Source organism: Pieris brassicae, chromosome 7, assembly GCF_905147105.1.
Source record: "Pieris brassicae chromosome 7, ilPieBrab1.1, whole genome shotgun sequence".
NCBI classification, from domain to species: Eukaryota; Metazoa; Arthropoda; class Insecta; order Lepidoptera; family Pieridae; genus Pieris; species Pieris brassicae.
The window spans coordinates 14,599,585-14,622,835 of record NC_059671.1 but is presented as its reverse complement, the minus strand read 5'-3'; the positions used below and the strand labels follow the sequence as shown (position 1 = coordinate 14,622,835).

At 31.9% G+C, this 23,251-nt stretch overlaps 4 protein-coding genes across 10 annotated transcripts; 2 read left to right on the top strand and 2 right to left on the bottom strand.

The window, feature by feature from the left end:
* Positions 1-1,886: 1,886 nt before the first annotated feature.
* On the bottom strand, positions 1,887-6,005 carry LOC123712406 (2',5'-phosphodiesterase 12). Its single transcript, XM_045665484.1, has 8 exons — positions 5,246-6,005; positions 5,050-5,173; positions 4,778-4,917; positions 4,437-4,599; positions 3,752-4,040; positions 2,913-3,033; positions 2,355-2,506; positions 1,887-2,088 (listed from the first exon to the last, which is right to left on the bottom strand). Exons 1-8 carry the CDS (start codon positions 5,904-5,906, stop codon positions 1,981-1,983), a joined length of 1,758 nt encoding a protein of 585 aa, XP_045521440.1. The 5' UTR covers positions 5,907-6,005; the 3' UTR covers positions 1,887-1,980.
* A 432-nt stretch (positions 6,006-6,437) lies between these two features.
* On the top strand, positions 6,438-7,528 carry LOC123711862 (protein transport protein Sec61 subunit beta). The gene is made up of 3 exons (XM_045664704.1): positions 6,438-6,597; positions 6,690-6,892; positions 7,167-7,528. Exons 1-3 carry the CDS (start codon positions 6,595-6,597, stop codon positions 7,252-7,254), a joined length of 294 nt encoding a protein of 97 aa, XP_045520660.1. The 5' UTR covers positions 6,438-6,594; the 3' UTR covers positions 7,255-7,528.
* Positions 7,529-8,330: 802 nt separating this feature from the next.
* LOC123712540 (frizzled-7) lies at positions 8,331-10,626 on the bottom strand. Its single transcript, XM_045665693.1, has 2 exons — positions 9,244-10,626; positions 8,331-9,169 (listed from the first exon to the last, which is right to left on the bottom strand). Exons 1-2 carry the CDS (start codon positions 10,427-10,429, stop codon positions 8,652-8,654), a joined length of 1,704 nt encoding a protein of 567 aa, XP_045521649.1. The 5' UTR covers positions 10,430-10,626; the 3' UTR covers positions 8,331-8,651.
* A 99-nt stretch (positions 10,627-10,725) lies between these two features.
* Positions 10,726-23,246, top strand: LOC123712538 (anaphase-promoting complex subunit 5). 7 transcript variants are annotated; one of them, XM_045665690.1, is made up of 15 exons: positions 10,726-10,863; positions 11,246-11,347; positions 12,947-13,004; positions 15,685-15,761; positions 15,894-16,110; positions 16,561-16,694; positions 18,307-18,401; positions 19,060-19,219; positions 19,676-19,851; positions 20,030-20,258; positions 20,562-20,712; positions 20,844-21,032; positions 21,448-21,882; positions 22,518-22,678; positions 23,108-23,246. In XM_045665690.1, the coding sequence occupies exons 4-15, from the start codon at positions 15,693-15,695 to the stop codon at positions 23,225-23,227; spliced, it is 2,136 nt and encodes a 711-aa protein (XP_045521646.1). In that variant the 5' UTR covers positions 10,726-10,863; positions 11,246-11,347; positions 12,947-13,004; positions 15,685-15,692; the 3' UTR covers positions 23,228-23,246. The 7 variants fall into 7 exon arrangements, with proteins under 7 accessions (XP_045521646.1, XP_045521645.1, XP_045521647.1 ...); XM_045665689.1 differs by having other exon boundaries at positions 11,235-11,347; XM_045665691.1 differs by lacking the exon at positions 12,947-13,004 and having other exon boundaries at positions 11,235-11,347.
* The last annotated feature ends 5 nt before the right edge of the window (positions 23,247-23,251 follow it).

The window sequence follows — 23,251 nt, the reverse complement described above, 5'->3', positions numbered from 1 at the left end:
GATAGATGGCACTCGAGTAATAAATAAACATTAATTTTATGGAAATTTTAAAGAACGATTTAAGTTTAGTTTCCGCCTACTTGCTTTGTTATCACTTATTTTTTCAGCTTCTATGAAATAAGTACATTATGCATTGTTAGAGAGCTTAGAATCGTTTTATTGTTATGATTTAAATAAAGTGCAAGACAAGTTCAAACCAATTTTTCTTTCTTTTTAAGGTATTTTAGTGGAAAAACTATTCAAATTATATCGTATTTCGCCTCGCATTTAAATTTGTATCGATAATTGTTGTTCTAATACTGATAAATAACCAATGTTTAATCGATTTCATAAATCCGAAGAAACAATTGATTTATACATATACTTCGATGTTGAATTTTTATAACTTATTTTATAGGGGATAAAATTATCACAAATGAGTCACATCTATCATTTTCTAACAAAGAATACGCCGAATTACCAATAATTATTTATTGAGCCCGTCAACAAGAGGGCGGAGAGCCAGAAACTAAACTTAGCGCAAATTATGTTCCCGACAAAAAATCCAACACATCTATGGTGTACGGGTTGTCAGACTTACCCTTAGGAAACAGACCCATTTTGTTTTACAATCGGTTCAGTAGTTGTACCTAGACATAATAATGTTTAAAAGTGATTGATTGACTGATTTAGTTATTTCGAGAATAAAGATTTATTTTAACCATGAGACATTAATATTGATGTATCCTAAATAATTGCATAAAAATATATAAACTGAAGATTTTGCAGAATTATAATTTACGACAGTTAGTTAATCAACAGACAGATAGCCTCCACACTCGTGAGGCGCCTAGAGGCATTCGACACGAGTCTTGGCGAGTGGAGCTTATAGGTGGTTACGATGGACGACTGACGAGATTGGAGTGATAGCGATCGCTACTTAAGTTTGATATTGTTTCTAATAGGCCAGCACGTGAGCAACCTTCTGAGCCCGATACACTCCATCGACTTTTTGGCTCTAAGGCATGCCGATTTTCTCACATTGTTTTCCTTTACCGTATAAGCGAGTGTTAGAAGCGCACTTAGACATAAAGTCTTTACCAAACCTACGTGCCCGGCAGTGATGTGATGTGCCGTGCAGGGATGAGAGTCGCACGTTGAAACCCTTACTTGGTAGTGCTATATAGGTATATTTTATTCTTCGTTTATCCGATTCCACATTCCTAAATATTGATTTGGAATAATTTCATAAAAGCGGTACAGGAGTCGTTACTCTATTCTGTCATTATAAAAAAAACGCGCACGTCCTTATTATGTAGTAGTAGTTGCTTCTCTCGCCTTGGCCCATCGCGTTCTTTGACTCGCGCCAGAAAGACTCACTCTCACTATTGAGTTCCCTCATGCAGTGTGATAAGGCCTAACTGTCACAGACTATGTACCTATATAATATATTGTATTTTTTTCCAATTTTGAATACAAATCTATATAAAAATCATAAAGCAAAAAATACTAGGGTCGACTTGCACAAAGCTACTTTAAGTAAAATTAATTAAAAAGGTCATGCATGCAATTATTTATGGTTGTGCAGGTGTGCACAATTTTTACCCTACGATACGTTGTATTGCTGGTAAGGCGCGTGCGTGGCAGCCCTAACAGCATGACGGCGGTAATAGCGGGAACGTTGTATTGTCCTTACATGGATTAATTGACTGTCAATGGACTGCAGTGCACGGTAAAATACTGTGTAAGTGGTTTTGTGGTGGTTAGGTGTTATTAATTTAAAAGCCAACATACTAAAATATTATTTAGGACAATATTGTAACTAACAACCATATGGACTTATGACTTAATAAATAAATAATAGTAATGTATGGAAAAATTATATTGTATATAAATAACGTCAGAGAGAAGTAACGTAAGCCATATAATTTAATTCTTGGTACAATTAAAAGCTGTAAATTCAACATTTTATTATTGATTTTTATTATTGTAATAAAAATATTATTTAAACTTCAAATCTGACACTACAGCTATGTGATCAGACGGAAATACTATACTCGGTAGTGCTATATGAGCATTTAATTCTTCAACGCTTGGAAAAGGCACGACCTGAAACAACATGATCATTTAAAGTGTAGTCATTACCACAGCCATTGCTTTAAAATTTAATATCGGCGATACATTGGGTTTGCCGATATAACGATACTTTTCAAATTTCGCGCATTAAAAAAGCAATGTAAACGCGCATCTTCGTTTGATCTAATTCATTGCAAACAAGGCACGGACTATCTATGCCCGGGGAATCCCCGCGTTTTATTCGGGTTGTTGTCTCACTCACCCGCTTTGTGCACGTAAAAGAAAATCAATTCACATACCTGTTCAACTTCCAGATTATTTATATCGTAATAAATATAGTCAAGACATTCAGCAAATCCTGCAGTAAAATTTGTGTATTGTGGTGTTCCACACGCACTGCCTAGAAGAATTGGTTGTTCGAGACTAAGACCCGTTATGGCTTGTTCAGTGTCTGTGGACATAAACATTTTAAGATAAGATTTTCAATAAAATTCATTGTCATGACGTAGGGTAACATTTAGAGTCTAAATATAACAAATTATGAATTAAAATAACACCTTTAAACGAGATTCGATGTTATCTAAGAATATATCTTTAGAAACTGTAACATACCTGTATCTAGAAATAAATTTAGGTTAAAAATTATTTATTAGTACTTTTTCTAATTTTTAATTTAATTTTTAGACTCGTAAAAATATAAATTAATAAATAAATATGGGACCATATTAGTTTACAATAATTGTATCTTTAAATATGTTTTGCTAAATCAAATTTTAAAACAATACTAAAGTATCAGCCAAATAATGTCAGTCCCATAAGAAAAAAATATTGCCAAAAAAAAATCTTTGCTGGCTTACTTGATTTCCAGTCAGGTAAAGTACTGGGAGCATATCCTGTAGTGTATAGTTTATAAATTCCAGATAGAGGATCACTATTAAAGTCACCACAAACTATCATTGATATCCTCTTATCAGGATACTGAAAACCAAAAGTCATTTAAAATTTATACACGCTTGGCTCGCATTTGTTCGCATCGTTTAATGGTCCTGTGAACAGATTGTTTCGGAGAATAAAACTGTAATTAACAATGACTTCGTGGACCGTGCAACTCCATAGAGACCTTTCGCCAAGTCTGTTTGGCAGTATGGCATTGTTAGTTATTATTTTCTTTTGCATTGTTATATTCCTAATAGCAATTTTGCGACTTTAAATTGTTTTTTGTACATTCGCGGACGCTTGAACCCAGGCAACTTCTTCGATACAAAGAGTCCCCTCAGGATTTGCAGTCTGCTTTGATAGGGAAGAAGTTTCTGTTATTAATGTTCTCATGTTAATATCACGCATGCTTGCACATTCTTGCATTATTCATAAGTGTTTGATTTCATGTTGTTTGAGAGCATAAATAAAATATTCGGGTTAATACAAGGAGACAGTATGGTTACAAGTTTGACTAGATTAAACTGGAATAGTTGTACAATAATAGTAATAATTTAAAGAAACACCTAGAGAAGAGAATCAATGAAAAACACGACGTTGTGTTCGAATGGGATTGTTCGAAAGGACTTGTATGAAGGATTGATATTACGTACCATGTCAATGTCAATGAGATGATAAACCTATGCTACCCGTACCTGTGCCTCTAAATTACTGTATATTATGAATAGAATGATTTTTTTTTCCATTCATTTAAACTTACCTGTGCCTTTAATTTATATTGAATATTCTTCAACCAATAAATAATTATTCCACCCTGAATTAGTCGAATGTGATCTGCATCTGGATGAAAATACAAATGTGTATTACCAACAATAATTATTTCATTTTCATTATCACAGGACTGTAAGAATGTAGCACTTGCTACCGTTGATCGGTCTAAGAGCCGTTTTTTTAATTCATCATTATTTTGAACTGCATCCCAAATATGTTGTAAATAAGATTCAGTTTGTACTGCAGTTGACAGGAGAATTTGATCATCTCCTAGACATCTGGAATCAAGAATATATTATTGCAATTATCATGTTCAATTTTGAAAAATGTCACACTGTACTTTTTGATCAGAGAAATTTTTAAAAATTCACTTTTTTGTCCAACCTTTTATAAAAAAAGTAATTAAACAAAAATAGTCCTTGAATAATATATTGATCTCAACATATATAGATTGAGATGTCAAGGTGATTCATACAGGTTTAAATTATAATATAATAAAATCTCAAGTGGACATTCATGTTATAAAAATATTTAAATCAATTATAAACTATGTTTCAGTTTAAAAACCAATCATTATTTATTTTATTGCATTATAAAACTAAAGCTATATTACTTAACACAAAATGAGGTTTGATTAAATTTGTCAAGCAATTAAATTTGACAAATATTCATACCTGAATCTATTTTCTCTATAAAAACAGGCAAGCCCTTCAGCAACAGACTTTCCTTTTTTGTAAAATAAGCCATTAAAGCCATCCATTTGTAATACACAGCTTAAAGAATAGTCAAAAATTTTGTTATCCACTTCTTGCAAGCAAATTATATCAGCATTATATCCTGCAACACAACAAAGAAAAATTATTCTATATAATTTATGATTTAAATGGACTTAGGTTTCATACTTCTATACTAAATTTAGGAGTAAAAAACAAACAGATAAGTTGTCACTAATACAGCAATTTTATCTAAAACCAAGCAATATGAGACATTAATTGTATAGCAAATACAAACCCACCTGTTAGTTCCTTTAATATTAATTGTTTTCGATAATCAATTTCTAATGCATATGATGGGCAATATGGATGTAACACTGTTCTTGTATAATCAGAATCACAATATAGATCAGCTAATATGTTGTATGTCACACAACGAAAACTGAAAATAAAATCATGTTATATATTATTACATCTTTAAGAATATTTTATGTTGTGGCAAAAATTTATATTAGATTTATTTAAATATAACACAATATACAATTATAGTTGTTATACATAGTGATTTGAATACCTTTTATCTTCTAATCTATCTTTGGTAAAGAAATGTCTCAATTCGAAAGGGCATGGGCCAGGACCAGCTTGTACAAAATGTTTTGATATTACTTCAACACTGGGCCCGGACATTAAAGAGTTTTCTAAAATTAAATAAATACAATATTATTTACATAAATAATGGATTTAGTTATCATTCTAATATGGTTACTCACTTGGTATACATTCTAATTTTAATTTCATTCCAATATCCTTAGAAACTGGAGTGTAATTAAAAGATTTTTTAATAAAATCCCATTTAACATGGCTGTCAATTATGGAATTCCCTTTTTCATTTATGACTTTTCCTCTATACCAATTGAAATCACTTAATTCCATATCCATATAGTTTGATTCTAAATGCTCAGGGTATACAGGAAAACCTACTAGAATGCTTTTTGGTAAATTAAAATTCTGGACCCATGGTGAATTAAATACTATATCATAAAGGTGATCAGAGATTTTCATCTTCATAGGACCTGGTAATTGAAACAGTTCTATGCATGTATAAGTGTAAGTGACCACATCACCATTATTATTAAAAATTTGAACTTCAATACTAATATCTTCTTTAGAATCTTTCTTCTTCAGTTTTTTATTTACTGCTTTTTGAACATTGACCCCTATACGAGAGCATAAGTTTTGTACTACTTCTGAACTGTTCCGATTTAAATTAAACTGTCGTATCGTTTCTTTAACTTTTAACAAAAAAGTTATATCTATTTTATCTTCACTAGGTATATGCCTAAAGTAACATTTATCTATATTCATTCTACTTGTTGATAGTTTTACTAAAGAATGCAAATCCCTAATAAACACCGTAAACCTATTTAACATAACGGAACTAGAAACAATAATAATGTTTAAACTTTCTAGTTTACATATGACGTAACCTTAAAGAGCTACTGAATTATTCATAGAATACTCTGTGTTGTGATTATCTCAACTCTCAGAACCATATTTAATTCAAATCTCAAGTCACAATCTAGTCTTGAGTGCTGTCAAATATGTCAACAAACTTCAAACAGAAAATATTATTTGGCGGCTCTATAAAAGATAATCATAATATTATGATTTTTATGAATAAATGAAAGGAAGGTTTTGTGAAAAAATAGCAAAAGTATTTAAGATGAAAGGAATATTTCAGACAAGTTTAATTGATGATGAAGATAAAAGATGCGAGTGACCTGTATGAGGGATATTTATTCGGGAAGTCATAGAAAATTCCTTACTGTTCGTAATAACATATTATATTACAGATATTGTTAATTTTAATACTATTTCAATTTTATTGAATAATTTTATATAAAATTATATCCTGGCAATACTAATTTCTACTCCAATGGCATTTCATTATATATATGACAATGATGTGACAACGTGTCAAAAGTGTAACTACGTGTAGCTCGTAATTCAAAAAAAAAATTCAGTGGACTGCCAACTCGATAGTAGGTCTTTTGAATTTACTTTCGAAAACTTTTTGGTAATTTTGTTATACCTTACAACCAACCTACATAGCAAAACAATGGTAAGTGTTTAGAGCGTTTTTGTTGTTTAGATAAAATGATTTATAATTTATAACAAACTGATAATAATATTATATACTGCTAATCTTTTCAGCCTGCTGCTCCGAGTTCTACGTCGGTGGGATCAGGTAGTCGTTCACCAAGCAAAGCCTCAATAGCTCCAAGAGCTTCAAGTGGTGGTACTGTACGTCAAAGAAAGACTACTACTACAACAACTGCTGCTCGAAGCCGAACTACCGGCGCAGGCTCTGGTGGCATGTGGCGCTTTTACACTGATGATTCACCTGGCGTTAAAGTGTAAGTTTCATTACTGGGGTTATATGACAAAAAATTACTATGAATTCTTATAGGATTTTTTTTTGTGATTTTGTTATTCCTATTTAATACACTTGTAAGTAATAAATATTTTACTAAATGTTATCCATTTTATTACAATATTGAGGTTTACAGTACAAAAACAAACATATTTTGAGTATTTGTCATCAGACATATATTTTCCATAAAGCTCACATTTTCTTTTTTGTTAAACTTGGTCTATTGTCATTGTAATGGATTTAATTTGTGTTTTCAGAGGTCCAGTACCAGTGTTGGTTATGTCTCTTCTATTCATTGCATCCGTTTTTATGCTACACATCTGGGGAAAATACACTAGGGCTTAATTGTAAATATTTAAGACTGTCACTGGAATAAAATATTTAAGGTGTGAGTGAATTTATATTTGGTGGTAATATGATTAACAATCTTATACAGTACACAACTCTTATTTTGAATTAAGTTTATTATAGTTATAAGGGTATGTATTGAACTGCCGATTGTTAATTTCTATGTGAATTGGGATGCATTTAAACAATTCATTTCATTACTGTACCATACATAATTCCTCATTCTAATAGCTATATAATTAATTAAGTTAATAAAGTACACTTAATTAGATTGTGGTTTTCTTTTTGCTTAATTAGTTCAATTAAATGTTGATTAAAAAGGTGTAAGTATCGTGAAAATCCTTATTTGGCCAGGTTCATTGTGGATAGAATGATTAAAATGCTAGATATCATTGATACAATAACCCATATGTAATTGATGAAGTTTATAAAATGATATCTTGTAGTATTTTCTAATTTGTTAAGGTGATTAAGATTTGATAGAGATTTTGTGTAGGTAAAAAAATCCCACTAAGAGCTTTTGTCAAATATGCCTACACACTTTAACCACACAACAATTATTGGCTTCTTTCAAGATTTTAGAAATACATACTTAAACTTCTATAGAATCAATATTCTAGGCAACAACTTGTTCATACATAATATATATTTTCTTCATGGTATTGAAAATAAAGAGAGAATTAAGGGATCAGGCTCTATGTAATAATATATAAAGACCTTAGTCTTGGCCCCAGATTTCTGTATCGGATTCCTAATATTTTTTCATGGGCAGGTAGGTGATTAACATTTTGTGCCTGAAATACACTGTCAATACACAATCAGTTTTTTTGCCATACAAAATGCAGTTTTAAATGTACAAATAAAACACAAGAATGTCCAGGGTTGAGAGTCACATGCTTGAGCCACAAGGCAATAGTGTTCAGTTAGAATACTTGTACAAGTAAATAAAATTTGTATGGAATGTCAGCAGACAAAAAAATTACATTTCACATTGATGAATGAGGAGTCATGCTAAGACTGCTGTGCAAATAAAAGAAATCAAATGCAAAAATATTTATATTTATTTAGAGGTACATACGTAAAAATTGATCTTAAAAGATTCAAAAATATGTAAAAATTAAGTTCATAAAATAATATTTACAATATCAGCCTTATATTTAATCTCAACTTATTTAGCTACTTTCAATTAATAAAACAGTTAAGAACATATGTTTTTAAAATAATACTAAACCACTGAGCACATAGAGAGCTAAAATAGTATGGCCAATAATATGTAATAATAGGTTCTTAATTAAAATTTAACTACACCAGAGATCTGAAAAAAATATTACATGAAATATCAGGTATTTGTTTGGATATGACCTAGGTTTAAATTGTAATGCTAATAGACTTAATCATACATATGCTTCAACACGCCTTCCCTTAAGTTTGTCAAAAAATTGGCGCCATGTCACTATAGTTTTACTTGACCAGATCCAAAAACTAGATGTTATCCCAACAATCATTGTCATTAAATATTTTATGATAAACATTTCAAATTTTGGTCTATCTGCTTCCTGCTTCGTGAATGGACAAGGAATTGAGTATTTCGGAGAAGAGCACATATCACGATGCCAAGTTACCATCCATGAATTAAAATGAGCCTGTTCATAGAACAAACATGCTATAACAATAAGGGCTGGCACTGTGTAGAGAACACCAAAAATGCCTATACGAATCATTAGCTTCTCAAGCTTATCTGTTTTTGTTCCATCATGTTTCATGACAGTTCTTATCCTAAACAAAGAAACAAATCCTGCAAGTAGAAATATGGTTCCCAATACTAAATAAGCACATAGAGGGACCAAAACAAATCCTCTAAGAGCTTCAGCATCCCATAATCCAACATAGCATACTCCTGATAAGACATCCCCTGCAACGTACAAAGATAACTATTAAAATAAAAAAATCAACATATCCTAAAAACTCTGTAGATATAATACGCACCATCAACATTACCCATGGCCAATATTGATATAGTTTTAACTGCAGGGACTGCCCAAGCTGCTAAGTGAAAATATTGAGAGTTAGCTTCAATAGCTTCATGACCCCATTTAAGACCAGCTGCCAAGAACCAAGTTAGTGTTAATATAACCCACCAAATACTGGATGCCATACTAAAGAAATATAGAATCATGAAAAGAATTGTGCATGGTTCATGTTTAGTTCCTTGAGTTATAACCAAGATATTTGGTAATTTTGTTCCACTCACAGTCATTGAAAATGGACCTTGACAACTGACACTGTCTCCAGCACCCCATCCTATAATGTATGCAGTGGCTACCATTAAGTAACATACTGACAGAAATATTATTGGTCTTTCTGGGTATCTAAATCTATCAGTGTCAATTAAAAACGTAAGTACTGTAAAAAGGCAACTGGATGCACATAGTGTTGCCCAAACACCAATCCATAGTCTAGCAAAGTTCTTTTCATCCTTACTGAAAAACATTCCATTACAGGGTGCCCCACAATCATGCTCAACTTTATCTCCAACTTTAAGAGAATATTCCAAGTCAAAATTTTTTGGTATTTTAAATTGTACTGGGCAAACAAACCCATAATTTTTAGCTCCATGTAACTTAGTTGGATCTCTGTCAATGCTAGATTTATATTCAACCTTTGGAAGCCTTCGTTCTTGTAAGTTACGAGATGACTGAGAAACATTATTATTACCAAAACACATTACACTTTCATCGGTCTTAACTGGAAACTTTGAACAGTTTAAGTGGTCAGGCCACTGAAATCCAAAATGTTTTACACGTTCATTGCAATCAAGTTGAACTATTTCGCATAAATGACGACATGGAGGTATTGGTGTATCCAATATGGTGCATACAGGCGCATACACTGAACATAGGAATGCTTTTAAATCAGGTGAACAATTATTTTTTATAAGTGGAGTAAAAATACTGTAAACTTCAGATCCAGCATCTTCTTGTTTAACGTGATCAATTAAGTTTGGGAAAATCGTCTCATTGTACCTTATTTGTTGGCAATATTGAATAGTAATTGGTTCGCAACGACCATGGTGAGGTAATATATCTCCTTGATAAATAGGAACACGTGAACTTTCGGAAATAATAAACAATTGAAACAGTGAGTGTATAAACAACATCCATATTTTTCCCATTTTCAATGTGACACTTGTGTTAAATTTATGGCATATGAAAATAGCTCATTGCTATAAGCTTAAATGAGCGAATTTATCAACAGATGCTTGCATAACATTTTTTAAAATTTTGATACAAAATAATATTTAATCCAGACTACGGTACGGTTACAAAATCTCTACAGCCATTTTGAATTTTAACCAACCCACAGATATATATACATAACTAACAAAGCGGCAACAATATCATAATGTCTGTAAAAAAAAAACTGTGGACAACAACATTTCCAGGGGGCTTAGACAAGATGGCTTAACAGTAGTGTATATGAAAGTCGAAACATAATTTGTACGTAAATCACGAATGCTCGCAAATCGACAATCTGTAGCTTAGACCCAAAATGACATGACAGTGCTACGAAGAAATATTAAATCTCACTATTTTCGGTAGACAACGGGTCAGTGTAGTACACTGCCAATTCATTAATTGCCCATCATAAAAAAAAACTGCATTTATCAGCCATTTTTTACGTGATCGGGATGAATTAGTTACATTTCCTTTAAGCCTTAATGTAATGAAATTCAAACATTCTAGTTGTAGTAGATATCTTTTAAATTCAAGTTCCTTAGAAATTATATCACTGACATTGTTTGGTTACTATAAACTTAAATTGATAATAAGCTGCAAAGTGACAAATTACGTATATTTTAAAGATAATAATAAAGTAAAGAGTTTTTATATTAAAGTTACCTACTGAATAAACCTCGGAGCTATCTAAGACAAGTTTGTCAGTTTTCTATTTGATAAAAGTATTAACAAAATAAATAGTTTCTTTTCAGCAAAAGACAAGATGATAAGACAAAAGTGAATAGAAACCCCCAATGGAGAAATTTTAATCATCATAACATCGAACGTTTGGATTTAAACAAATTTAAGCACACGTAAGTTTTATTGCTGCCCATTAACATTAAAATTTATAAGTAAATTAAGATTTTTCGGTTTTAATTACTTATATTTATACTACGCAGCATGTTCAGGAAGGTAGTCAACAGAGGTGCCTTATTTTAATAAAAATAACTATGACTGAAACATTTTTTATTTTAATACCTGTATGTTTAATATAAAGCCATTCCTAACTATAAGTATGTACAGGTCATTTATATATGCATTAGATGTACAATGTACATTTATTTCACCAGAATATTGCAAGTAGTAAGAGAGTAATGTGAACCACTTCAATGCCTTTCCTACTAAAAAACAAGATAGGTCACTAGTGCTATTGCCTATAAAGTTTTTAATCTTTCCTAAATTTAATTAAACATATTTTGGTTTGCATTCACATATGAACTAATAGCAGATCACTGATATAAACAAGAATTAATATAAATATTAACTTAAAATCAGCATCAAACTTACCTGGTTGGAACACCAATATTGAATCAACATTTAATTAAGGGTCTTAATTTCATACCAGACTAAGTTTCTATTTTATAAACTTTATTAATCCCTTTTTTCCTTTCATTGAGTACATTGATTGACTTTTACAATTCTCGCTTTTAGAAGTAGAAATAAAATTAAAAAAAAAAGTAGAAAGAACTTTTAGAAGTAGTGTTAAACAATTAACTTTTATAAATGGCTATTAAAGTTTAACACCAACAGATACAATTCAAACTTAGTAGTAGTAAAAAGACTTATTCGATAATATTAATGCGTTGCTTTTCTTTATATAAGTGAATTGCTACTAGTTAATATGTGAATGCAAAACCTTTGAGTACAGTATAAATAAAAATTGTATCTATGTATTTGGTAGTTTTATTTACGGTAACTGCATTAATTGACCCATTTCTTGTTTAGTAGGAAAAGCCATAGAAGTGGTTTACATTACTCTCTTACCTGTAGCAATATTCTGGTGAAATATGAAAGAAAATTTCACACCGAATGCATATATCCTGTACCTATACCCACTAATAGTTAGGAATATTAAACATACAGATAGTAAAATAAAAATGATTCAGTCATATTTATTTTTTATTCAACTTAACGTTAGATGTTGTGATGATTTCATTAAATTGTAAAGGTACTTTGTAAGTTTACATACCAGTATGCATTTAGTAAATAACAGAAAAAGCCCTCCAGTTACTATGATAAGATATGTGGCATTAAATAAAACAGTGATTGTTATCTTATCACAAACATTGTGAATAATAATCTACAAATACAGTTTGTTTATAATTAATATCTCATTCACATTCAAACTAATTAAGATTAAATGTGGAAATACATAGTTTGAGTTACTATTTTCTGTTCTTCAGTTAATATTACTTAAACAACCACTATTTCTTACTCCATTCCTCTTATTTTTTACATTGTTCGTAAAAAACTTCATCCCTCATTATCGAATACATTTTCAGGTAAATAATGTAACACTTAAATTAATTAAAAGCTAAGACTTTTATACTCTCCATTAGTGGTTTCTGTTAATACCCGTAGTTGTCTTATTATCTTCTCTTTTTCTGAAAAGAAAATATTTATTTTTTCAGTACTTTGATCAAATAGAAAACGAATAAACTCGTGTAAGATCGTTCCAAGGTTTATTCAGTAAGTAACTTTAATATTAAAACTCTTTACTTTATATTAAACTTAAAAATAAAGTTGCTTTGCTGCTTATTGTCAATTTGAGTTTATAATAACCAAAAAGTGTCAGTAATCCCTACGGGACTTGAATTCAAACTTCTCATTCATTAATAATATTATAATAAACTTCACTTTATTAACTTAGTAATAAATAATTAAAGGAAATGTTTTACCATTGCTTAGTATTGTTCTCTAGATTTTATATTTGCGAAAGTTCATGAAGCATAAATCCACTTGAATTAATATATTTAAATCAATATTATATAATTAGCTTCTAATATATTTAGAACTTTTGATTATGTTCATTAGTGTCTGCTTTTACATCTGACAAATAATAATAAATAATAAAGTAATATAATTTTACTTTATTATTATGAGCAATATTAAATGGTATAAAGTTTACAAGAAACAAGAATCTTTAACTTACAAGTTACATAATGTATTTTTCAAATTAAAGAATGATTTCATTAATTTACATACAATATAAATATCCATAAAAGATATCCAATATAACTAGGATGTTCGAATTTAAGAAAAAAAATAAGAAATATTTAGCTGTACTAATTTGCTGATATTCTTGATATTTTCTAAAAACTAAAGCTTAACTTGAAATTATTAATTTTAGTTGAAATCATTATAATTATACGAGGATGTTTTAAACGTTATCTAAATAGAATTAAAATTCTTTTAAAACTAAATTTCTTTAAAACGTCTAAAATGTGATAGTATTTTTAAAAGGGTAGCCATTAAAGATGGCGACAGTTGTATTGAATTAATGCAAAATGCAGGTTTTGAAATGGCACAAAAAAATGACAGATAAACGCCGTTTTTTCTACCCTGCCGAAACATTAATTGGCCGTTGACTACGGAAATGCGTGAGCGTCAGTGTGTATCTTTTCGTAGCACTGTCTTGGCGTCGCTTATTGTATCCTGACTCACGCTTTTTGGGCCTAGGCTACCGACTGTCGACACGAAATGTCATTTTTATACAAATTTAGTTTTTGACTTTCTGCATACGTAGTGTATGTTATGCTATCTTGTCTGGACCCCCATCACCTATGAAACAATACTTTTCGGTAATAAAATGGCTAGAACCCCTTGGATTAAAGGTCTGTTTTGTTAGTCTCCAAAAATTCTTCCTATATTTTGTGTTAACTATGATGCCTTAACATTAAATCCTTCTATTTTTCTTGATTTTGGTATATGTAAACAAGACCCTTCTGCCAATGCCAAATTTATAGATATTATTGACGACAAGTAACAGCCGATGGAAACATTGCCATTTAATTTTTAGTGATTCTTCCAAACCCGGACCCGAGGAGTGTGTGGGAGTTGGAGTTTTCCATCAACAGTTTGGCATTGTACAGAAAATAAAATTGCCTCCAGAGACTTCAGTATTTACTGGAGAATGTTTCTGGTCTGCTAAAATCTCTGGAGTATATTTTAATCATGAAGTTAAAAAACTCATTAATTGTAACTGACGCTAAAAGTGCCCTCCAAGGCTTGGAAAGATTTCCTTTTAATAGTAACCGAAATAATCATCCAGTCATTATTGCATGTCGTGATTTATTGTATCGATGTTGCATCAAGAATTGCACAGTTTCTTTTGTTTGGATTCCGGGGCACTCAGGTATTTTTGGCAATACCAAGGCCGATAGCCTTGCCAAGGCTGCGGTCAATGACGGAAATCTGGTTCCGTACAAAAACTTTTCTTGTGATTTGGCTCTCCTTCCTAAATCTCAGTTACTGAATTCTTGGAGAAACATTTGGCGTTCTTCAAGTCAGGTCGATGTACCTCCTAAACCGTAGTTTTCAACTCTGACGCTTGGTAAAACTATTACTTCGACCCTTATTCGTATGAGGCTGGGCCATGCATGCATTCCCTTGCATTTGGCAAGGCTTAACCTTTTACCTAACGATATATGTTACTGTGGCAATGACGTTGGGGATTTTAATCATATATTCTTTGCCTATCCTTAACATGAACGTTCCGCTTTTATTTCCTCGCTTTTGTCCATTAAAATTCCTTTTCCTACTTCAATCTCTATCTAATATAAATTGATGTATATAGAATTTTAGCCAGTTTCACTTTTCATAACAATATAAAATTATAATCAATTATGTACTTATTATATACCTAATTTATCTGATCCTTTTCAAAATTCCGATCCAATTTACAAACCAATAAAATAAATCTAATAACACACTTCCTAACTTTTTTGCATGGCTGACGCACAAACCGTGCAGGCCAAGGAAGGGGAGAAAAAAAAAGGTCTGTTTACATTATGCCATAAAATGCTCTATGGTGCGGTCATCCAAATCTGTGATACATAACAAACTGTTGTTTTTAAATATATTAATTAGAGATTTAAAGTTTTATAACATAAATAATTTGTTATTTTAAAAAATGGATTCTGGAGCAGAAAATCTTGATTTTGGTAAACTGGTTAATGTAAAGGGTAATGTTGATAATATCACTCCTCATAAAATAGCAGTTGTCGCTTTTATTAGAGAATATGGGTTGCTGAAAATAGAAGGTAAAATAGATTTTTGGTGGTTTTAATATAGTATATTAACATAGGTTTAATTTTGAAACGTTTTGTAATAATGAAATAGAATTACGATATTGTTTATTATTTTACAGCCAGAGAAATGTCTGAGCGCACAATAGCTCCCAAATATAGAAAGGATTTTTGTATTTTGGCTTTAAAACTAATACAGGTATTCAAATATTATATTGTGGAATTAAATAATACAGATGAAAAAAGATACAGCATCAAAGAAACTTAGTTGAAGGTTAACTAGAACGAGAATAGAAACAGGAAATGTTTAAAAATGTAAGATTTGTTTTAGTGTCCTGATATGGAGTTCAAAGAGTTAGAAGCACTTCTTACAGATGGAAGGTACAACCTTTTGAGTGTTCACTTACAGAATTTTTGTGTTAGACTGCAAAACATTTACATTAATGGAATAAATGCACTGATGGATTGTGTAACATCCACATTGAAGATGTTGATGATAGAACAATCTGAAGTTAAGCCATCTATTGTTAATAGATGTAGCGTCATAGGTAAATATTTATTACTTAATGTACTTTAAAGGAAGAATAAGCTTAAGTATCACTGATAGACATAGAAAAGAAGCATATAAAATATTTATCACCACTTTTATATATCTACATGTAGGAAAATTAATACTTATCTAGTATTGGTTAAATATTGCAACTAAACTATAATTTAAACAATATATTTAGTAATTATTTTTTAATTTCATTAAAATCATCTTAAGGGAAATTGCTGTATGGAGATGAGAGTGTATATGTACTGTTATTTTATATATTTTTTTATTTAAATGATTAGCATTTTGTACTGGCCTGCCCATACTATTGTTTTACTGGGAATAAGACTAAGGATGTTTGATGAATGTTTTTGTGTGCACCTCTAAGCCTCATAGAATCAATCAATTTTTTATTAATAAATAAAAAAAATAATTGAAGATCTATTCTTATGTTTGCTTTCAGGCTTTTACCTCAGGAGGATTGCATTACATTTAGATAAACTGACTTTTGTTCAGCTTGGTACATTGTATAAATCATTCTGTCAATATTATCAAAAAGGCAGACCAGGTCTTATGATGAGATCCTTAAGTAAAGAGGTTTGTTGTAGTTAGAGAGTGTACTCCGTAATTCATATCTAAGAAGTGTCATGTAAATCCATCCCAATGAGGCAAACCCCTTTTTCAGTGAATTTCATTCAATCATCGTAAAAGTAATGTTACTTTGGGTATCAAACTTAGCACTTATTATTGCAACTAATCCATCTTGTATGCTAAAATAGTTAGTAATTAGAAAGAGTGCCGGAATATATTAGGTCCTTACATATGAAATTGGCGTTTTGTCATACTGGCCACTTTGACCTCAAATACCTCCTCTTTGGTTAGGAATTTCAAATTCAAATTTGTACAGCTATTTACTCATGTATTTGTGCTTCGATGACCGTATTTCATTTGTTTTTTTCTGTTTGCGTCACTCATTTAACAAAATGGAAAACTATCGCATTATTTACGAGTACGAGTTCCGCCGTGGCACTAGTGCTGCGGAAACGACTCGAAGGGTGAATGATGTGTATGGCGGTCATGTTGCAAAAGAAAACACAGTTTGTTCTTGGTTCCAACGTTTTCGTTCTGGAAATTTCGACCTGCAGAACAAGCCCCGTGGACGGCCTGAGACCCAAGTTGATAATGAAGTATTGAAGGCTATTGTGAAAGCGGATCCATCGCAAACCACGTCCGAGTTAGCTGCAGACCCACCTCACGAATTGACTGAAGCAAACCGGCAAACGCTCGTCGACTGCTGCGTTACATTACTGAACCGGCACAATAATGAAGGTATTTTAAACCGAATCATTACCTGTGATGAAAAATGGATTCTTCACGGTAATCGGAAGCGCTTAGCGCAATGGTTGGATCCTGGCCAGCCAGCCAAATCCTGCCCCAAGCGAAAATTAACCCCAAAAAAGTTACTTGTAAGCGTTTGGTGGACTAGTGCCGGTATTGTTCATTGCAGTTTTCTCAAATCTGGCCAGACTATTACGGCTGATGTCTATTGTCAGGTAAACAACCTAAGCTGGTCAATGGCTCCACGCACTGCTACTTCACGACAACGCTAGACCACACACTGAACAACAGACGGCTACCAAATTAGAAGAGCTTCAATTGGATTTTGAATCCTCCGTACTCCCCGGACCTTTCTCCAACTGATTACCATTTTTTTCGAACTTTGGACAACTTCTGGGCAGGGAAAAAATTTAACTCTGATGGCGCAGTCCAAATCGCCTTCACAGATTTTATTGATTCCCGTCCGACTGTTTTTTTTAGTAATGGGATCAATGAACCACCTATGAGATGGCAAAAGTGCATAGAAAACAATAGTTCATACTTTGATTAATTAAATATGTTATATTTAAAAATATTCGACTTTTTGTTCCTCCCATACAAAACGCCAATTTCATATGTAAGGACCTAATATAAAATGAAAATGCAGATACCAAGCTACACATTCTAACCCTTTGATTTATCTATGATGTACAATGTGTACAATAACTCACCTTCATGATTTTTTTTCATTAGTTCCACCTATTCCTTAGCACATAGTATTACTTCATGATAACGACTAGGGACAATGGCAGTTTAAATAGTACTTAATATGCATGACGTGTTTCTTAACATGAAAACATGAAGTTCTTTACACAACTTTTTTTTTCTTCAGAAGCTGCATAATATTGATTCACAGGCATCAACATCTATGAATGATGAATCAAGACCTCAAGAAATTATTTCAAAATTAATTGCAGATAAGGATAAGTAAGTATACATACAAATATTTTCATCTTAATCAAAAGTATATAAAGTTTTATCCTAATGTAATTTATTAATGAATGAATAATTTTAAAAAATCACATATGGTCGAAAATAAAATGAAATAGTTATAAATTCTTTTTATTTTGCTCTTTTTAACGACAATTTTGTTAATTGAATTAAGCGACGTCCAATGCATCATGGGTTCAATTACCGATGAATATTTCGTGTTGCAAGACAGGGTATTCTTGTGTTAAAAAATTATTGTTATAAAATTGTATTTATAAGAAAATTATATTCTTACTCTTTTAGCAATTATATAAGAACCAATTTGTAAAAAAGCGAATTATTTATAAAAGATGAAAATATGGACCTTTTTGTTGTTGCGAGAAGTTAACGAATCCCATTTTTATAAATCGAAGCCGAGGTTCCGGAGAATTGAGTGTTTACACAAACAAAATCTTTAGTTTTTTTTTATAGAACAGGGGGCAGGAGGGTCACCTGATGTTATGTGATACCGCCGCCCATGGACACTCTCAATGCCAGAGGGCTCGCAAGTGCGTTGTCGGACTTAAAAGCTTTTAGTTATACAATAATGATGTATAAAATAAAAATGCAGAAACCAAGCCATACATTATTAATTTAATATCGTATCGTCTTATAGCAATTTCGAAGAGTGTCAGTGGTCACGAAAACAAGCGGAGCTGTTTACGGCGCAACAGGCTAACTTATTGCAAATTAATCCAAAAATGGCGCTGCCCCCAAAGCAGTTGCAAAAGATGACAATGCAAATCATTCACGACATACCTGAGTATCCAGATGTGGTAATTATATTTTATATTAACCACTTGATTAAGATGCATGTAAAAAAAAACAGTTCCTTCAGCACCTCACGCACATAAGTACATCAATATAGGTCTGCATAGAGCAAGACTCATCTTGGTGACTATACAGTCAAAACCGTTTTCGACTACATCGTTTAGAACAACACCGGTTATTGACCAAAATCAAAGGTCCCGGCTGAATTCTATGTATTAGGAACTTAATAAAAACGTTATCGGCTGGACGACTATCGTTTTTACGACCAAATATGAGTAGTCCCTTCGATGTTGTTATTTTGACGGTATTTTCTAAAAGGATATCTTATTTTAAAACATTTTTTTAATCTAAATCTAGATATTTGACATTCTAGATGAATGTATGTACGTAATTTGACATTAAATTAATTAAATCTTTTGGAACATAAACCGCAATATGATAGATACAAGACATTTTTTCAGCATTTTTTGAGTTTTTTGAATTGCTTGCGGATGAAAGAGTTTTGCGGCGCACAAGAGTCGTTGTACAACTGCTTTGACCGGCCTGTCTTCAGTATTGGCAATGGTAGCGATAAAAACAAGAATTTCCGATTTGCTGCGCTTAACCGAGCTGCAATGCACGTTCAGTTTGATCATAAGTAAGTAATTTCATACCCCTTATTCATAAAAACTAATTCTAATTGTACTTTTTCAACGAGTACTTTCGTCTCTTTCTGTGAAATTGTGTTTACGCTGTGATGAAAAGAGACATGTACTTTCGTTGTAACGGTGCAATTATAAAAAAAAATTGTAAAAAAACTATATTCTTTTCCTCAGACCGCTAGCAATGGAAGGAGTTCGCGAAGCCCTAGCGAAAGCGCAAGAGGCGGGTGATAGTGCGTGTATGTCACATGCGGCAGCTTGGGGAGCTCTCGCAGGTGGGAGAGCTCGTCGAGCTGCGTTATTATCTCGTATGCCTCGCGCACCTAGGGCTGCTGCAGCAGCCGCTCAGTTCATGGCTTTGCATGCAGCACTCAACTCTGTCAAGCCGTGCGAAGTGTTTCAGGTATTGTAAAGTCTAATACAACTATTAAAATGAGAAAGTCTTAGGCGCCTATCACCCGATTAATCTTTACCGTAACTTATAATAGTAATCAATTTGAGTTTCATGGAAAAACTGCGAACATAAAAAATAACACAAAAAGTTTCAAAATCAAATCAATCAAAATCAGCCGTTTAGAAGGAGTTTAATAACAAACGTACGCACAGAATATTTATATATATCAATATATTCTAAAGACATAGACTGATAATATTATTATTATTAACAATATTATTTAATTAAAATAACTTTTTATTATCTTTTCAGATAATAAGCAAAGGAGATTCCTTAAATTACATGCATTCATTGACAGATCTCACCATGGCAGCATTGGCGAATACGGCCGCCCTTTGGGGTCTTTATGGGAAAACTGAAATGGCCTCTATCAATTGCCAACTCTTGTTGAATTTAAATACAAGTAATACATATATCTTCATATCTGTTACAACTTTTTTTTTAAATTTAGACATTGAGTATAAGTAATAATAGAATCAATATAATTCGTAATTCTAATATTTGCGGGATTTGTTATATAGAATATTTATACAGAATGTAAAATCGGCACGGGGGCCGCATGGCAATGGGGCGATACAAGTGCGACGGCCGGTGCGGGGGCTGTAGGTGTCGCAGCGTGGCGGGGACACGTTGCCATTGCAACCGCTCTCGCTTCTCACTTCACTACGCCGCCCGCGCGAGCCCTCAACTTAAGACATCACGCTACATTCGCGCTAAGAGCCGGTAATATATGTCTTAATGAAGTTAATTATTTTCAATTGAAAATACACTAATTGGATTACTATCCAGCACGTATTTATCGTAACATTTACCAATTCATGCGTTACTAGGATAATTCTGGAATGTTATTGTGATTTATACTTGACAGTAGTGGCATCTGAGATTTTTACTTATTTACCTTACTCTGTGCAAACTATGACAGCGAAGGTCTTACTCGATTTGTACTTATTTATTCATATAATTAATATTTCTTCCGTTTTACACATTTATACTTAGCATATACCACTGTAGTCTAACCACCCACAACTCGGGTGCCTGTATGAGGGCTAGCCTTAGAACGATTTGACACAACCATATTGTGTTTAATGTTGATAAAAATAGTGTAATTCATTCAAATTAACCAATCCCAATTGCGCAGGAAAATGGGAAGAAGCCGAACAAAGTATACGCGAATTGGCATCATTCGATAGATGGGAAAGTCAATTACTTAAAGCAGAGATGTACTTTTTGAAAGGTGATCCCACGAATTCCCTTGAAACGTTACAAGATGTTTTGGAAAATTGTAAAACTGAAGATGACAGCCAACATTATATTCCCCTTCGTCTAAAAGCGATGATTCTAGAATCAGAAGTGGAGCATTCATTTAGCAGTGTACAGTCGATAAACATAATATTGTTAAATGAAGCGTTGACGATAGCTAGATTATCGCACTTGCATTACCTCGCCGCGTGTATAGAAATGCATATAGCGAACTTGCAGTTGCATATGGGATGTTCGAAAAAGGCATTACTATTGGCGAGAAAGGTTCTACCAACGATTATGGAACATGGCAGCGCTTATGATGTGGCAAGAGGTATGTATTAGTTTTTATGTGGGAAAAACTGTTATATCGTTATAGTTCGACAGTAATATTGATACTTTATTATATTATATAATTTTTGTGTATGATGAAATAACGCGTAGCAAATGAGATAATATTGATATTAACCGACAGGCCGATTCTATTTCCGCACAGACTCTATTAGTCCAATAATTGTTTATATGAAAAGGTTTTTTCCGTCTTTCATTATTTGAAGAGAATTATAATATAGCCTGGAAATATACAAAAAATATTTGTTTTATATCATTCAAGTAGTACGTACTTCGGTCGGTGATTTTGAGTTCGATTTTCCGTGGGTAATAATTTCGGGTTGGATTGGAATTGGCCACCTATAAAAAAAGCGTTCTGACATAAACTGAAAAAAATATAAAATTTCTCGAAGACTTGGTACAATTCGAGTACTCTACAAACCATGTCTTTAAAAAATTAAATTAAGCAAATACAAATTGGTCTGCCTTCCGGCTAATACGGTTATAATATAGTAAAAAATATATTAAAATTTAAAGAATCAAAACATTACCGTCTGAATTTCCAAGAGTAAATTAGTAAATATGATTTTATATTAAAAAACGAATTAAAAATAACCATAGCTTATGTAATTTTTCCAGGAATGCTATTATATACAAAATGTCGGATAGCAACCGTATCTCCAGCAGGGGATGCAAGACAACAAGTATTGCAATCGTGTTGTGAAAGTTTGGACATAGTTAAGGAAAATTTCTCTAAAGTTGGAGCTCAAAATCGCGTGTTACAAACGTGGTACTTACAGGTGATTATAAATTTTTTTATTACCTTATTATATGTATGTTATTAATAATAGACAACTAATAGCGTAACATACAGAGAAAAAGGTTAAGTAAAATATACAATTTAAAACAGATTTTTTTTTAAATATTGGTACTTAGTATGTAAAATAATGCTTCGCAAGCAATTTAAGCATTCATGTAAATAAAATATTTTTTTTGTAATGAAAAATAAAGTTCTTTAAACATTAGCCTGCTGTAAAAATCTTGATTCATGTTATTATAATAGCTCTTAAAACTGTTTTGTAAATTCGGCTATTTAATCGGAAAAATAATAAATAGTTTTTAGGGACAAAGAGACATCGACAAGGCTAAGTCAATTTGGAAATGTCTAATTGTCTATCTACACATTGTGTCCGAACTATTGTAGTACTAATTTTCCTAAACACTTTCAGGCTAGACTTTTTCATGACATTGGAAATATTGCAGCACGAAATCAATGCGCATGGATGTTTAGACAATTAGAATCTCAACTACCTTTAGATACTTTGCAAATGTCGCATATTGTATTTTAATAAAAAAATTAAAACAACATTTAT

Coding starts and splice junctions, on each gene's coding strand:
- LOC123712406 (XM_045665484.1), bottom strand. CDS start 5,906: ATGTTAAATAGGTTTACGGTGTTTATTAGGGATTTGCATTCTTTAGTA. Junction 4,600..4,777: donor AATATTAAAGGAACTAACAG/GTGGGTTTGTAT, acceptor GTTGTGTTGCAG/GATATAATGCTGATATAATT. Junction 3,034..3,751: donor AATATAAATTAAAGGCACAG/GTAAGTTTAAAT, acceptor TTTGGTTTTCAG/TATCCTGATAAGAGGATATC.
- LOC123711862 (XM_045664704.1), top strand. Junction 6,893..7,166: donor GATTCACCTGGCGTTAAAGT/GTAAGTTTCATT, acceptor TTGTGTTTTCAG/AGGTCCAGTACCAGTGTTGG.
- LOC123712538 (XM_045665686.1), top strand. CDS start 15,448: ATGGATTCTGGAGCAGAAAATCTTGATTTTGGTAAACTGGTTAATGTA. Junction 15,762..15,893: donor TGGCTTTAAAACTAATACAG/GTATTCAAATAT, acceptor GATTTGTTTTAG/TGTCCTGATATGGAGTTCAA. Junction 19,852..20,029: donor CACGTTCAGTTTGATCATAA/GTAAGTAATTTC, acceptor TCTTTTCCTCAG/ACCGCTAGCAATGGAAGGAG.
- LOC123712540 (XM_045665693.1), bottom strand. CDS start 10,429: ATGGGAAAAATATGGATGTTGTTTATACACTCACTGTTTCAATTGTTT. Junction 9,170..9,243: donor GGCCATGGGTAATGTTGATG/GTGCGTATTATA, acceptor TGTACGTTGCAG/GGGATGTCTTATCAGGAGTA.